This window comes from Ischnura elegans, chromosome 6 (assembly GCF_921293095.1).
Source record: "Ischnura elegans chromosome 6, ioIscEleg1.1, whole genome shotgun sequence".
Lineage (NCBI taxonomy): Eukaryota > Metazoa > Arthropoda > Insecta > Odonata > Coenagrionidae > Ischnura > Ischnura elegans.
Genome location: NC_060251.1, coordinates 50,305,903 through 50,321,502, shown reverse-complemented (window position 1 = coordinate 50,321,502; position 15,600 = coordinate 50,305,903). Strand labels below are relative to the sequence as shown.

General features: G+C 37.1%; 1 protein-coding gene across 2 annotated transcripts in view; it reads left to right on the top strand.

The window, feature by feature from the left end:
- The window catches only part of LOC124160640 (REPTOR-binding partner), a 124,887-nt gene extending 110,768 nt beyond the window's left edge, over positions 1 to 14,119 (top strand). For both annotated transcript variants that reach the window (XM_046536553.1, XM_046536554.1), the window contains exons 2-5: positions 4,511 to 4,601; positions 8,019 to 8,140; positions 10,484 to 10,643; positions 13,448 to 14,119. In XM_046536553.1, coding sequence (XP_046392509.1) covers positions 4,511 to 4,601; positions 8,019 to 8,140; positions 10,484 to 10,582 — 312 coding nt within the window. In that variant the 3' untranslated portion in view covers positions 10,583 to 10,643; positions 13,448 to 14,119. The remainder of the gene's footprint in view (positions 1 to 4,510; positions 4,602 to 8,018; positions 8,141 to 10,483; positions 10,644 to 13,447) is intronic.
- The last annotated feature ends 1,481 nt before the right edge of the window (positions 14,120 to 15,600 follow it).

Genomic DNA, 15,600 nt, shown 5'->3' with positions numbered 1-15,600 from the left:
TTCGTGCTCCTCGTGTCACCCGTATCCGTTCCTATTTGTTCTCGACCTCTCAAAGTCGTCTCCTTCTTCTCACCTATCAATTCCGTCCCAGCGTTTCACCCTTTTTACGCGCTTGTCTTTGTTACTATATTCAGCGTGTCTTCATCGCTCAGTGTAACAGTCTTATTACTTTGCGCATCGCACGACGTATGAATTGTGAACCTATCGATGGCGAAGATCATAATAGAATGTGGCGTATTCATCATTATAATTTTGCTTTTACCAACTATTCGTCGTCCGTCATACCTCCAGCTTCACTCCATAAAATGATGTCGTGCTCTTGTCATTAGGTGACGTTATTTGAATTTGAAATGCGTAGATTCCTGAATTTTCAGAAATAAAATTATTCACTTGGGCTAAGTTAAGAGCAATGATGGTCCGATTACGTGAGCAGTACTCGATCTATTCTTCGAGAAGGTGTTAGTCTGTGTCTCTGTTTTGTGAATATTATTGAAAGAATTATATTTTAGCATATATACTGGAGAGCCTTAATCGAATGAGGGACCTATAGATAAATCGATATATCTGATAGTACGTGACAACACGATCATTTTTCATTTTCCTCTTTTTTTATCCTTTGGTGATAAAATTATTACGGAGGCTTCCGCGGTTAGTTGATTGGTGATGGTTTTCCGGGTTTACACCGCGTTGATTCATGTTTTGTTTGATCCTTTGGTGATCTCTACTGAACTTCAAGAAGGCGTCTTTTTGGCTGAGCCGTAACTGATTTTGAGCTATGATGTACTCCTCTAATTAATTTTCCTCTCTACTTCATCGATTTCGTCTAATGCCGTAGTGATCTTATTATGAAATTTGACTCGAACAGCGGGATTCCAAGGGTACTAAATTCCTGTTAGTAAGTTTTTTTAAATTCTCCTCCGTCTTGACAGCATTTTTTTTCGTTCAGTCAGTCTTGGTTTTTGCTTAAATTTTTTTTCTACGCTTGAAGTATTTTTGTGCATTCATATTTTGTCTAATAATGTGTAGAACATTTCGTAACGAAATTTTTAAAAGCATTTGCTCAGTGTAATTATTAGTGATGATCTGCGTTTTCCTCTTCCAACCCTCTTAGTGCCGCTGGCCGATACATCTGCTTTCGCGTCTCAACCGGAAAATGCTACGTGCCGAAATATCGATTTTGAGGTTGTAAATTGTTCAAATTAATAATTATGCAGCAGCCAAAATCTTGAATAAAAAATCAGCATTAATCATACAGTTCCCAAGCCACACAACCTGGTGGTGGTTTGCACGGTACCTCTCAGATGTAATGTACAGTTAAAAACAAATAAAATAAGAGAAAAATAAAAAACAGCATGTTGATATTCCGAGAAATGACTACAGAATTTTTTTCTCGAAGATGTTTCATTATATGTAGGTATCTTTGGCATTTCTAGCCAGTGCAACTCCGAGTAGGTGGCAGTAAGATGGCTAAAAGAGGTCCTCTTCAGTCGAAGGTGGATACTGGCGTTTTCTTCGACCTCACAATACTCTTTCCGCTAACCCCCTCCATTTTCAATCTATTCTCCCTCTCCCCTTCCCCTCACGCTCCCCCTTCCCCTTCATGTAGCCCGTGCCTCCCCTCTCCCTATCCTTCCCCTACCCCCCCTCACCCCGCGCGATCGCCTCTACGTTTCATGCGCAGTTGTCTCCCGTCTGTCTGGCGGCAGCGCAGGGTGAGGTCGGTCGGTAAGTATTAGAGCTCTGAGTTTTGCCGGCTTCTCGAAAGAAAAAACATCTCCAAATCTAAACCTGCGTTCCGGCCCTGTTGTGTTGTGTATCCCCCTCACCAGAAGTTCGATAAAATCTCGCTTTGCTCATCATTCGGGATTGTTTCGAAGAAGTGTTAGTTACGTGTTTGGACTCCGTTCGCAGAGAATTGTTTGGAAGGCCGTCCGCGAGTGCGCGACGCGGTTTTTTTAGTTGGTGTTGCCGGCCCGGCGATCCAGGCCGTCTGCAGCCGACTACTGCGAAAGAGAGGGAAAGCTGTGTCCGTCTTGTCTGGTACTCCTGCCGAGCGTCCGACATCCCCCGTCCAACCTCGGTTCCCTCCCAGTCCTCCTCGCTCCTACGCTTCAATTTTAATTCGGCGGTGTGCGTCCTCGCTCATCCCGATGAGAATTTGCCGTCGAGCCCTCGCGACGCGACGCGGTATGCTCTGTTTAATATCAGCTGTGCTGTTTCTCGTGGATGCAACGTAGCGCGCACCACAGAAGCTGTGTAATGTTGCCGGTGTCGAATTCTTGTTATGTTGCGGGGTTGAGTTTCTTTTTTTCTTTAAATGTTGCCCTGGTCTTCTCCTCCTCCCTCTCCCCAACCTCTTCTGCTGGTCCTCATGAGTGATTCTCGTGTTGGTACGTATTAGGGTTTGTTTTTTTTAAATCCCGTTTTTGAGTGTCGGTTACGGTGGTGTTTTCTCTCGATATTCTTACCGAAGGTTTTTTTCTCGTCATAATTGCGTATATCAGTTTCCCTACGTGTGATTTTACCAGTTTTTTTGTTATACGAAGGTCCTTCCTCTTCGTCAATATTCTCAATAAAAGATAATGCGTTGTTGTGCGTCGCACTTTCGAAGTTACTTTCGTTATATCCGTGGAGTATAGTATAATCTGCTCTATCGTCCAATATCACCGTTATATTTCTGGTGTACTTCATGAACGTTTCTCCTTTTGGCACGTACGCATGTAGTCCGAAGTGTTCTTTTGGCGCGTAGGTTAAACTGTATGCGCTCCGGTTGGGTGGTGTATTATTTATCTTTCTGCGTGGGCTCATGTTGTCATTAATGATTAGTGATAAGCGACTCATAGTGGTAAGTATTTATACTGGAAGTAAATTTTTAATATTCATGGGAGGACTTACTCTAATTGATGATTATGTATAAATGTGTCGGGGTAAATTCTTATCTCATTTTCACCATCACCTGAGCGTAATGTGAAGTTTAAACCGGCCTTCAGCAAGTATTATTATCCTGGCCTGTTTAGTTCGTTAAGTCTCGGTTTTACGCTGTACGTGTTCGTTTCGCAGCATTGGATGGATGCTTCCCCCTCCGAAGCCAAGCGTCGAGCTTTCCGCTTCTCCGCGCTCGCTTTGCGCTGCCCGGTCACCCTGGCTATTACGCGGAGCGGTAACTGTAAATCGCTTAGAAGTATACCAACTCTCCATAGCTTTCTCTCCGAGCTATCACGCATGGCGGTGATACTCAACCGATGCATTTTTTTACGAATTGCATAACGAAAAATCGCTATGGACCCGGGGTAACGCGTGAGATAAGGTTGAATCCAAGATAGGTTAAGCATCGCAGAATTTGCGGCTCATCTTTTCTCGTTCAAGTTGTCGGAATATGTTGTTTGTGTTTTTCTATTACCGCAGTTAATGCGCCTGTCGTTTAATTCTTCAAAATTTGTCGGTGATGTCGAAAATCTCACATTATGTTAATAATTTCGTTGATGGTGGAGATTGGAAGCTTTTGAGATTGCCAGTTAAGTTCCAGGCCTTCATTCAACACTCGGAAATAATGGTTTAGATCCTCTATTTGTTCACTGAGACATTCAATCCCCATGTGCGTCTTCTTCATGAATGGCTTGATGATTTTCTTAAAGGCGAAAAAAGTGAAAGAAAAGTGGAATTATGGTTGCAAAAAGAGCTATGAAGGTAGAAAAGCTGTCCTAAGTGTAAAAAAATGACGCAGTTGATGCACGTTCGAAAGTGCGGTGTCTTTATTTCAATGTAATGTTATGAGCGCAATTGATGCACTCATTGTCTGAGATACGCAACGTCTGTTTTATTTTGGAAAAGCTGTCTGATTGAAACGCATTATCTTCCGATTTGATTGTTCAAGGAAAAAAATTATTTAATATTTCGCGGATTGGCGAAGAAGCGTAAAATTTTACTCCCTTATTTGCTTAAATAGGCGTAGGACTTCAGCTTCCGCTTATATTTAGTGAATGGACATAGTTTCTTAATGTTAACAACATTTTCATGTATATTGCTACATTTCTGCGGTTACCATTCAGCAGGAAGTGCTCTGTTATTACTATAAAATTTCCATTTTAACTGTTATCTCTGGTGATGCTGATTATTCTCAAATTAATGTAATTTAAAATGCAATCAAAATATTTAAAATTCTCAATTTTACTGTCAAATGCCACTTAGCCTTAAGGCCGTTTTACACGGAATTGCGCAATCTGACGTACGTGCGAAGGCGCAATCAAAATTGCGTCGTGTAAAGCGGTGAATTGCTAGAACACATGCGAGAATGCGTGGATGCGAGACTGCAAAATAGCCCCTGTTCTAATTTCGTTCATGCATTCTCGCAATTCCACGCCATTTTAGAAATTGATGCAGCTCTAACCTGCGCAATTCCGTGTCCCGTGTAAAACGACCTTTAGAGTTAAATGATCCATTTTGAGAATTATAGTTGTGTGAATTGTTTGTATGATGTATACATTAATGTTGCATTTTTCATGTATCTCAGGACGGATCCAGAGGAGATAGGAAGGAGGGGGGGAAGAGAGGTCGGAAGCCGGGTAGGAAGCCAGATAAGGTTGACATGAAGGCAAAACTTGGTGAGTAGAAAATTGCTTGAATGATCCATTCATTTTGTGATAAATGCTTGGTTTTTCATGCATGGTGTTGCCTTGGATTAACTCTTTCTCCCTCTGCAAACTTATTGTGGGAGTTCTTATTGTAGTATGCCTAGGGTCAGTGGCGTAGCCACAGGGGGTTTTCTAGGTTACAACCCACATCCCCCCTTGAGCCCAAAGGCCTGTTTACACGGTTCATTAACACGTACGGGTTAATGTCTAAATGTATGAACGCGAGAATGAACGCCAAAATGCACCGTGTAACCACCCAACTTGTGCGAATGCATGCACAGAAAATAGAACCAGTTTTAATTTGGTTCATGCATTCATACGTGTTCCGTTCCGGTCCACAAAAATCATTCACACAAACGTACATTAACTCGTACGTGTTAATGTATCGTGTACAGGCCTTAAGAGGTGCCAAAAACGAGTAAGATGGCCTCGATAAATAATAATGAATACTCGTATAAAATTACTGTTTTTGAGTCTTAAAGATCACATTTTCAGCATCAAAAATCCCTAGATTTTCCAGGGGAGGACCCCCATTTGCCCTGGTGTGTTTTCCATACACCCGCGATAGGTCCCAAAATCTCCGGCAAACCCCCAAATTTCAAAAACCTGGCTATGCCACTACTTAGGGTAAACTATCTACTTGTTATTTCCATTCTTGTGTAGCAAGAGGGTATTTCATATCCATTTTATAAACCTACTGTTGATGTATTAATATATTTTAGTTGTATCAGCTTGAACTAGAAAAGATTCTAAGTATAGAATAAATAACAAGTAATCTCTTGATAACGCTCCCAGTAGGAGGAGTGAAACGTTGAGTAAGAAAAATGTTACCTACGCAGCAATTCCCAAAAACAACCACCAATATAGAATAAATACCTCGCTTTTTGGATGCTACAAAAGAGATCTAATTATTTGTATGAACAAATTGATCTCACCGAATGAATAAATGAAACCAGTTCATGCAAATTAATATGAAGTTGTGAATATGGGGATCCAAGGTTATAATATTTCCAGGGCATGTTATGAGTTTTGCCACATTTTATTTGTTTTAGTTTTAAAGTATCCTTATTTTATTGGACACATTCACCATGGGTCATGTTCATTGCTGTGGTCTGTGTCAGCTCCACATGCTGAACAATACCAATTAATGGGATCCTCCCCTCAGTCAAGTTTGAGCTTTCTCTGCATAGAAAATCCAAGTTATACCAAATATATTGGAGCTTTTTGTGAAATTAAATTTTTTGTGGAAAATTGCCACTAACCTCTTATTTATTAGTACGTTAGAATCCACGGGATTAAGCCCTGAACAACTAGCTTTATCCAAGAGACTTGATCAGCTGGTCTCCTGTCGTAGATTTATCAATCAGCTCCCTTTTTCTAATGAGTTCAGTCTGATTCAGACCCAACTGGTCACAATGATCCCTTTTTGACTTGAAAAAATGAAGTTGGACTTGTATTCGGGAGATATTTAAAATTCACAATGCACTCTGAACTTGTTCATGGCTGTGTGGAACCATCCACCTCACCATATTTTGTTCAATCAAGGCTACTTCCCAGATTAGCCATGAGCTAATAGTTGTGTATATTTGTCTGTACATTTTAACTGATGTTTTTCACTTTTTTTATTTAAACTTGATTGTAGGTGCCTTAAAATGATATTCTCCATGTTGGGAATGAATGTTGTACAATGAAGTATCCCAATTTTTCCTCTGTTGCTTTTATTTGAGATTCTTATTCTATATGCTTGTTGTTCACCCCATACGGACTGATTGGATTTTAATTTATTTTGATCACCAACTAAATATGTAGGGGTTGTTAAGAACAGGGGTGCAGCTAGGAATTAAGGCTGGGGGGGTTTAGGTGCAACTAATACCGGTGTGTGTGGGGGTATGGAATACCCACCAGGATAAGAAGTAGGTGCTGGATTAATAAATTGCGGAATTTTAACATACATGGTTCAAAATGGTGAGTTTTACGGCTTTCTGAGGGATATTTTATTAATCCTTACACTATTCTATTAGTAATATCAATCTAATTTAGTAAAATGTATTAAACTTAAAAAATTCTCTGAGCTCTGTGAGGGGGTTTTATCCCCCTCGCTTCACCACTGGTTAAGAATAGGTTTTTGGGAAAAATCCTTCATTCTTCTAATGGTACGTTTATTTTTCTTTCACATGTCTTGTTTTGAGTAATGTATCATTTTCTTCATGTACGCACCTCATCCAGGGTCTTACCCTATACTTATTTCCTTCAACTTCTCCTTTGTTGACTGTCTTAATTCACCCTGTGTTTTTAAATTTGTCCAAAAGGATGCCAAAATTTTCCTCACAATTTTGATAATCCATTGGGAAGCTTTCAGAAAGTAATTTTGTTGCTGTCCAAATTCTTGCCATCTTCAGTGATGAAATAATTTTTATCAATTCATATTGCATGCTTTATTATCCTTTGTTGATGCTGTTCAACTGTCATCTTCAGTTCAAATCTATTTCTTTTAATCATGGGTTTGAAAATAAGAGCAACATGTATTTTACATGTTAATTGTCATTTTTAAATCTCATTTCTTTTGTAGACATCTACTTAGATTCAATTTTTGGAATAGTTAATTGTTTCCATTAGTATTTTATCCCTGTGTAGTTAATGTAGTCTGGTTGTGCTCCTATACTTTACATTTTAATGCTGTGTACTTAGCAGAGTAGTGTTTTATCTTTGGCCTTATGTTCTATTCTAATTGAGAGTACATAATTAGCTTAACTTTGTACACAGGGAGCCCTTTCCTATACTGTCTCTTGGAGTTGTATGGATTTTCCCTCTATGGTTCTTTTCTTATCATTTCATCTATTTTATCTGCTTCCAAATCATCTTTTTGAGGAATTAATTGTTTTTTTTTCTCATGAATACATATCTCTTTTTTACCTTGGCCCATTCAATTGTCTCTCACAATTCCTCATACTTTTTGAATTTTTTTTGTTATAATCTCCTATTAGCATCAGTGTATCAGCTTTATAGTTTATTATGTATGAGGATTTTTCTTTGCTTTTTTAAATTGTTTTATGATGGATGTATTTTTTTCATCCCTTAATAGTCTTTCTACTATATAGGTGGGATTCTTATTCATGTTATGATTTAAGAGGTCTATTCAGAAAATATGTATCATATTTCTCCAGAAGGTAGTAATTGTGATAGTTGTTCATCTTTAGGGTTTATAATTTTTTTCCATTTAAAAGAAAATTATTGCAACAGTTTGAATAATAATTTTTATAGTAGTAAAACTAATTTGGATAGGGTTAAAGAAAATTTTTTTAACTTATTTCCCGCGAGTTGCTAATTTTTTTTAAAATTATTTATCCTACTCTGTGGTGTTGCTGATTTTCCTGATCTCTGTTGTAGAAAGAAGCAGGCAAAGTGCCAGGGAATGTAGAGCAAGAAAGAAGTTACGTTACCAATACTTGGAGGAATTGGTGGCTGACCGAGAAAAGGCTGTTTTTGCCCTGCGGAAGGAGTTAGAAAAGGTGAGATTAGCTTACTGTCTCTTAGTTTTTTATGAGGAAAAATTAATGTGGTCTTTGAGTCTATGGGTTTATGGTGTTTCATAAGTAATTAAGGAAAATGCTCAATAACATAGGGGTCATTCTGTTAAAAAAAATCGAAAAATGGCCATTCTTTGCCTGGCCATCCTGCCATCTTGACTTACAATAAAAATTCGTTCATGTAGTACCTCCATATATGAAAATAATTAGTATTTAGGAAAATCATTTTGGATGCATGGAAAGGACACCCTATATATCAAATTTCAAGTACAGCACAGGGATGGTGGACAGCTATGTCTCATACCTCAGCAGTCAAAGTGCTGGAATGGACTGGTTACTCAAGGGCCCTGGCAACGACATGGTTGATGGTCCCTAAGGGGCAAAAAAAGAGCATGAAGCTGTGAAGCACACGGTGTTAGAGTTAAAATATTAAAGCTAAACCAAAAAGGGAGCAAGATGGGGCCCCATTTCTGAATTATCTTGATAATTAAGGTTGGTGAGTGCAAGAAAAGAGGTATACGGGCTATAACTACTTCAGGGATCTCGTGTGTTTTTTCATTTTGCAGTTCACATTCCTGGTCCAAGGAAAATAGAGGTCGCTAAAAGAGCCCAGGACTTCCCGAACTGGGGCCTTTGGCTCTAGAGCCATGCAGGGCTCTCACATTGACCTCACGATTTTGAAGAGTTGTTTTATCCACGCTGGTTAAATTTCACAAAAAAATGGACCCTGGAATTGGTCCACCAGCCGTGCATTTGATGGCTTATCTTGAATGTCATGCTTTGCCACTAAATATACCTTATTATTTATAGGAATGTTCATTAGATTTAACAAATATATCCCATCAACAGTGGTGCCGACTCCATGGGGCCTGAGGGGGCCCGAGCTCCCTCAAAAATTCACTATGGGTGTGATGAAAAAATGTGCCAGGCTTGTCAATTTTCCTCGGAGTGTCCAGATACCGAGATTTGAGTTATCAGGGTTCTAATGTTGATCATATGACTCTTTTAAAATGCTTAAAAACCTAAAACTCATTACTTATAAAATTTCCTGGTGCAAGATCCCCGGTTTGGGCCCCCCCAATATTTTTTGTAGGTCGGCACCCCTGCCCATCAAACGCTTTTTTGAGAACTGCAAAGTTCTTAGTTATATTCTAGGTTCTATTTCACTAAGACTCCATTATCTTTACTAGTATCTCCATTTTCTACCTTACAAAGATAAAAACATTTTATTGTTCAATTTTTGCACTCCGACTAAATGTGATAGCCCCAAGAAAGCCTTCAATTCAGTGAGATATGTTTTCATCGAATCTCTTTCACTGAGGAAACTTGCCTAAACAATGTGTATTTTCAATAAATCCAACAGTTCATCAACAGCAAGAAAGATTGCTCAAGAACCCAAAGTAATAGTAATATTTCATGTATTATGTACCAAGTTGTCCATGTTTCAACAAATTGTCTCAATTCTGAGATCTTTACTATAGCTTCACAGGAGACTGATGTAGCATTTTTCCCACGTGAAAGGAAGCTTGTAAAATGGCTGAATGTTCACCCTACTTTTTTTGAAAATCGATTCATGTTCTAAATGGTGCTATAGGTATTTTTATCACCTCATAGTCACTCTCATTCAAATCAAACATCCCCTTACACTGCCATTCTGAAGCAGTATTTACTGTCTTTTAGTATCACTATTTACGGCAAATGCATGCTTAGATTTCAACTCCTTATTGATGAAAAATAAGGCTTCATTAAAGGGAATCAAACTATGCAAAGTAAGACGGCAAAATTCAAATGCTGTAGCAAGCCTAAATTCAAAAATTCAATCGAGTAGAATCAAATTGTGATGATTTTTCGAAGGAAAAAGTGATCTTTTGTAGTAAACTTTGATTTAATCGAAAGTCTGTGTACGATAATCAATTTTTTAATTAAAATCCTAAGCAATTTGCCAATTTTTGGTCCAGATTAAAGTCCAGTAAAGATACTGTCCCATAACTCATTTATGGTTCTATGCTCGAAATGTATCTTTAGAATTGGAAAAAATCTGTATGCATTCAATAAAATTAAGTACTAATAAAACTTAAAAACTGAAATCTTGCAAACTTTTGGATAATAGCCTTGGCAGTCTTTGCACACCTCAACGGAAATGGGCTGGCAATAAAAGGGTTAAGTTGTATTACAGCTTTGCATCCCATGTTAACAACTTATCCATTATTCAGTTGAAGAAGATTCTGTATGTGCATGGACCAAGATATTGCTATTATAATTTTAAGTTCTAAATGTAAGGTCATATTGAATGTTGGAGTAATAATTTCTTTTTTACTCCTCCAGTACAAACAGTGGGGCAAAGAACTGGATGAAGGCAAGATGCCGGATGAAATCAAGGCTCTACTGGAAGAAGTGGGAACAATGAAGCAGGAAAAGCAGTAAATTCATGGAGTGGATTGAATCCTAGAACAGCTGTAATGAGTGTGGAGAGAACGAGAAGAAGGTATGTGGTACAATTTTTAACTAAGGCTCATTTAACCTGCTTTTTATTTGATTTGGAAACTTTCTGAGATAAATAAGTTTACTCCTGAAACTAGTTGTAAATGGAATTACAAATTGAACCATTAATATTACACTTATCTTAGAGCTGCTGGTTATGCAGTTAATGCTAGGATATATATCCATCTACAAATTTGAATGTGATACTAGATGCAGAAAGTATTCCAGCTAAGTCGGAATTTCCATTTAGTTCTAGATGGTGGATATTATTTTTTGCCTTATGGATATTGACTAATATTCCTTGGATTGAAAAATATTTTGATAATTTTTGTTTGTAAGGAGGAACATTGTCGTGGTAGGGTAGATAAATTCATTTATTATGGCACTAATTTTGCCAGGGGGGTTTTTAGTGTTAATAAGTTTGATCAGTAGCATTTCACATCTTAATCCCTAAAATTCTCTTCAATTGACATAATAATGATTAAACTCTAGCTTTAATTTATATACAGCTCTAATGCTTATGGTATTATTTATTAAAAGTTGGAAAAAAAATTCACCAGATGCTTTAATTGGTCTCTGCCTTGCCTGCATTGTCATATGAAGGCAATTTCCTTTTGAATTCTGGCAACTGCAGTTAGCTTGGAATTCAAATTTCAAACATTAAAAAATGTTCAATGGTCCCTCGTTTTGTGATAATAATCAGTCATGTAAGACAAACAGGAAAGCTATTATCCATCAATTGTTGAATCTTCATAATTCATAGATGAGGGATCAGTGTGGAGTATCAGCAATTGTAAATGTTGTTGTATAAAAAATGTGTGTTAGCAAATCACAATTAAGGTGTAGAATTACATCATTACATATTGTGCAAGTGGAAACATAAACAGGAAATTTGAAATTTAAAAAAGCGGGTGCACAATCAACGGAGATGTTATGGTACTGAAAAGCAGGGGTCTTCTGTATTTTAAAGTGTGCTACCGTATATTCTTCAGTTAGGCATCAATAATTGGTGTTTAATGAGCTCATGTTACAAAAATGTATTAGGCTGTTATGATCCGAGAGGGTTATCATGGTTTTAAGAACTGAATATGTGCTAGAGCAGTTATAAATAAATAAATTTCATTTGTCGTCATTTAGATTGATAATTATTTCAAACTTAAAAAGATTTGAGAGAAATTAATGGCCAAATAAGTCTCATTATCTGAACTTACTTTTACTGTTCCTCTGTTAATTTTTGTTAGAATGTGCATTAAAATGGCTCATGCCAAATGGCATCACTTGTTTGAACTTAAGGGGTAGCTGGGTAGAATGGTATGGAAAAGGGTAGCAGTATTTAATTTTGAGGGACTTATTTCGAGGTAAATTCATAGTTTTTCATCTAACGTCGGATGACTTAGCTCTTAAGTATTTGTACGTGATTAATAGCATAAATGAATGACAATGAAATATAATTTCTGTACTATTTTTGGAGTGTGTGAAAAATTCAGCAGTGTTATACAGTAGACTCTCGTTAACACGAAAAACGTTATTACGAAGCAAATCGTTGATCCCGACGAAAAGGCCTATCCAAGCTATAGTAGAAGAAACGTTATTATGAAATTTTCGTTTTTACAAAATTACAAACCTCAGTCCCGGTCCCAGTGGTTATAAAATGAAATTTATTACGAAGTTCCACTCATAAACAATGTCATTTAGGTGGATATTCACTACGCTAAGTTTTAATAATCTTGCTGCATTTTAGTACTTCTCGTGTACTGTACCCAAGATTGTCAATTATGGTTCTTTATTCAGTGTACGTGCAACATCATATAAAAATCTTCATTCCTGTGGAGTCATGGTGACCCACTCATAACCGCTCGTAAATTGGATGTACAGTTAGTCCTCTTCCTATGCACATTCAATTTACAAACTTTCAAAGATGCGAGCATTCAAAATTTTCAAATTTTGAATTTGGCGCCTTCCGATTTGGCTGATGCTACGTGGTGTGGCTTAGAGGAACTCTCACTGTGGGCACAATCTGAACAAAGTATCATTGAATCCGGTGTGAATTTAGGGACTGTTCAGCATTTTGCTTGTTCTTCCTTGATGCGAGGAGCGATTTTTTTCGACTCCGGCTGCGTCACACACCCAGCTAGATCAGTTTGTAACATTATGAGTTAGAGCACGATTGTGATGCATTGTTGTATTTAGTAGGATAACCGTATTTCTCAATGCCTTTCATACAGTCCGGCCGGCGAGAGTTGCCTGATGACGGCACAATAGGAGGGGTGGATAACCCTATGCCAGCACGGTTTACAGCCAATTGTTGTCCCCCAAACGCACCCTTGCCTTGTCTCACAATGTTGTCAACTGCATAAGGTGCACCGAAATAAGCTTGATCCACCAAAACAAGTGATTCTTCCTCTGTGTCCTTCATGCTCATCGTCCCTTCTGGCTCCTTTCTTGGCAGAATTTTTTTCCGACGATTCTTAAAAGAAACGTTCACAGTAACATGTTATTACAAACCTCCGGTTTTTCGGTCCCATGCACTTCGTAATAACGTGAGTCTCCTGTATTTATGAAGATAATGTTACTATATTTTTCAAAAGTGTCAAGTCACATACATGATTATTCAATTATTTATAGTCAGATAAAATACAGCTTTTTCTGATGAGGAATGAGGATGAAATATTTCTAATGCATAATTTTTGATGCACAAGCGGCTTAAATCGTCAGTACAGTCAGGAATTAATGTTTTGATGGGTAAACATTCTTTGCTCAAGTTTCCTCTGCTGAAATTAATATCAAACAATTACGTTACTTCATCAGGCACTGTCAAGAGGACCTTAGAAGTTGGAATAGATTGAAGAAAAGAAGATGGGAATGGAAGGACGTGGATGTGAATGTGTTTTCTTTGAGAGAATGTTTTAAGTAGTGCATATGATTATGTGTTGGGTGATGGCTAGATGTGATATTTGAGAACATTTCCTGCTTTAGAAATATTAATATTTTATTTGAGTTAATTGCCGAGCAAAATCCTTGTTTTATGTTTTAATTTTAAAGATAAGTCCAGTTTTTTGGTGAAGTGGCAAGTGTGTCATTTTAAGAACACGTTATTTTTGACTCTTAAGTATAACTGATTGTATATAATTTTTAAGGATCTATCTATTTTTTAGTGATATGAATCACTGGTTTTATGATGTATATGCGGATTTAGTGTGAGAGAATCATGATATATTTATGCTTCTGATTATGCCCAAGGATAATCTCAATTAAAATGGACATTAATGAATGAATGCATTTTTGCAAAGCAGTGTGTTTTTTTTAAACATGCATACAGAATTTTATTTCATGTTGTATTTTCTATTTTAATGTTTTGCTGGAGAATTTTGTTTTAACTGATTAGTGCCTTGGGGACAAATATTGCATTTTTCTCTGTACCTATTTGTGTTATATTGATAATGAATTTTGGTTATCTTAATAAATTTTATGTAGCAATAATACTCCTTTTTATTGTACCTATATCCTATGTATAAATATACTTCTAAGGACTCATCATTTTTTATAACCCCACTCTATTGCTGATGAGAAATGGAATTGGATTTTAGTCTTTTTACTGATGAAAACAAAGTAGATAGTAATATTAATTTCTTCAGTATAGTTACTCATAGCTACTGAAAAGTATTTTATGATTTCATGTAGAAAAAGCAGTTCTTTTGGACCAATCTTGTGTGTTGTACCTCTTATTTGTTGAAAGCCAAAAATTTGGTCATTTATACTTACAGCTGTTCATTAAAATTCTGTAAGACGTGGTGAAGCCTTTTCCCTTGATTTTTAAACTATAGAGACTTAATCGACACATTTCCTTAGAGGATTGAGAATAAAAATCTTGGCATTGGTTGTCATGCATTAAAAATCAGGGAAGTCATTTTATTTGTTATATGTATTCAATTTTAAATCAAAATTATTTACAGTATGACTCACTTATTTGTAAAACTTTCATATATAATCAATCAATGCAGAGCATATAATCGAGCTCACAGAGCGAGCATTGATTTGAGCTCACAGAGATTACTTTTTCAACTGAGAGAGCAAATGATTGCCCTGGATATTAGGATATCTGATTCTCGTGTTCATGAACTCGCTGGGACATAAAATGTCTCTATTTTCCCTTTCAATTTTCAACTACCTAATTGGACTGGGTGAAGGATGGGTCTAAGACTTGGCAGCTGTGTTCTTAAATCATTACAGGCCTTTTTGTGGTTCCTCTCAATCTGTAACATAACTTGGCAAAAATCGGATTTCGTGTTGATTTTTTTAAGGAAATTATGTGATGAGTGGTATAGAATTTTTGCCTTAGAATCAAATTTTGAGTTAGGGTTGGATGGGGAGATATTAAAGTTTGGATCAAACCATAAATTGATTGATAACATTTTTTATTCCAATTAACATGTTTCACTCACTGAGTACTTTAACCCAAAGGCTGGTTTTGACAGGTAAGGGTCAAGCTTATTGTAGACTAAACTACTGGTACTTGAAAATCAGGTATTTTCATGGTTGAGGAGCGAGTTCCTTTCGCTGGGCCTCCTCGTCCACAAGAATTCGGAGTCACTAGCCAAACGCTCTACTCACTAGACCATGTCTTTTTTTTTAAGTTTAACAGATGAAAAAACCTTAAATTTTATCTGAATGATGGTTACTAGCACATATTTCCCATCAGGAGCTTCTTTCTTCCTACACTTCGGAGATACTTTGTTGTGGAATTTCACCAACACTGTACTCACTTCATCACCTAATATAGTTAATGGGTTTAACTTTTCATACTGATCCTACATGGGTTTTCATACTATCTTAAATGGGTTTCATAACGAGACGTAAATTGTAGAGGTATTGCATTTCTTGATATTTAACCAATTTATTTGATGCCAAATATTGCATTAGTGGAATTGACAAGCAAAGGTTGAGTTTGACCCGAAGCTCTT